At 47.8% G+C, this 1,642-nt stretch overlaps 1 protein-coding gene across 1 annotated transcript; it reads left to right on the top strand.

Moving 5' to 3' along the window:
- Nucleotides 1–313: 313 nt before the first annotated feature.
- Nucleotides 314–1,395, top strand: PHACADRAFT_202426 (uncharacterized protein; the record flags this gene model as incomplete). The annotated part of the gene is made up of 2 exons (XM_007402623.1): nt 314–364; nt 421–1,395. 2 exons carry the CDS (start codon nt 314–316, stop codon nt 1,393–1,395), a joined length of 1,026 nt encoding a protein of 341 aa, XP_007402685.1.
- Nucleotides 1,396–1,642: the final 247 nt, after the last annotated feature.

Here is a 1,642-nt window from a genome sequence, read left to right as displayed (position 1 = left end):
GCTTTTAAAATCAACGGCGTACGTGCTACCCTGCTTGCAGCTAATGCAAAATGCTGACATGCCGTCAATTGTGTAGCTACAGGAGAAGCTTGGGTTGTCGTACAAGAACGTTCCAGAGATTGACAAGCTCGTGGACTTGTTACCTTCCCCTCGTCCACGCTTCACCCGTGAAGAGATTATCATTGCCAGAGAGAGCTACGATGTATACTTCCGTGATGTCCTAGAGTGTATTCGTGCACTCTACGGCGAGCCAGAGTTTGCTCGCCATCTTATCTTCTTACCTGAGCAGCACTATGTGGACTCTGATCAGACCATGTGTCTCTTCTATGACATGCATACTGGTAAATGGTGGTGGGCAGCGCAAGTGAGCTATTTTGATATTATATTCTAGGCACGTACTCACTGTAGATAAATTTGTAGAAAGCGATGGAGAAGGAGACGCCTGGGGCTACCATCATTCCTATTGTTATATTCTCCAACAAAACGCAAGTCACCTTGTTCCGTAACAAGGCAGCGTATTCGGTGTATCTTACGATAGGAAACTTGCCTAAAGACATTCGTAGCAAGCCATCCCAAGGCAGACAGGTGATTCTCGCATACCTTCCCACAACAAAACTTGAGCACATCAAGAGTAAGGCAGCAAGACGCCAAACGCAAGCGAACCTCTTTCATGCCTGCCTCCGCATGATCCTTGCATCTCTGGAGAGCGTCGGCCTTGAAGGTTGTGCTATGATGAGTGGTGATGGCGTCTCTCAACGTGTACACCCAATCTTTGCAGCATACGTCGGCGACTACTCTGAACAAGTCTTGGTCACCTGCGTGAAGTCTGGTGACTGCGTCATTTGTACTCAGCCGCGCAATGAGCTTGGAGATCTGGGCCCTAAATATCTAATGCGAGACATCAATGCTGTGCTTGATGTCCTCAGAAAGGTCGACACGTTATCAGATGCGGAGTACGCTCATGCATGTAGCAGTGTAGGAATAAAGCCTGTATATCAACCGTTCTGGGAACAGCTGCCATACTCAGACGTTTACTCTGCAATCATCTCTGATATCCTGCATCAGCTCCTTCAAGGAGTGATCAAGTATCTCGTGGCTTGGGTCAAGGCCGCATACAGCAAAGATGAGATCAACGCTCGCTGTCATTGTCTGCCTCCGAACCACAATGTCTGGTCCTTCTTCAAGGGTATCACCAAGTTGTCACGTCTGACTGAACGTGAGCATACCGACATCTGCCAGATCCTTCTTGGACTGGTTATTGGCATGCGCCTACCTGGTGGAATGTCTTCTGTACGCCTTGTTAAGGCTGTCCGTGCTTTGTTAGATTTTGTTTACCTTGCGCAGTATCCTGTCCACAGTACAGCCACTCTAAATGCTCTCAAAGAGGCGCTTTGACGATTTCATGAGAACAAGAAGATTTTCGAGGACCTCGGCATTCGCTCACACTTCCACTTCCCAAAGCTTCACTTCCTCTGGCACTATCGGTATTTTATTGAGGCTCTTGATGCAGCTGACAACTTTAACACCGAGTATACTGAGCGTCTCCACATTGATCTCGCTAAAGAGGCGTACGGTGCGACTAACCGGAAGGAGGAATACGTTCAAATGACCCTATGGCTTAAGCAAAAAGAAAAGGTTTTAC

Source organism: Phanerochaete carnosa (assembly GCF_000300595.1).
Source record: "Phanerochaete carnosa HHB-10118-sp unplaced genomic scaffold PHACAscaffold_284, whole genome shotgun sequence".
In the NCBI taxonomy this organism is placed as follows: Eukaryota; Fungi; Basidiomycota; class Agaricomycetes; order Polyporales; family Phanerochaetaceae; genus Phanerochaete; species Phanerochaete carnosa.
This window is presented reverse-complemented; position numbering and strand designations above follow the sequence as displayed.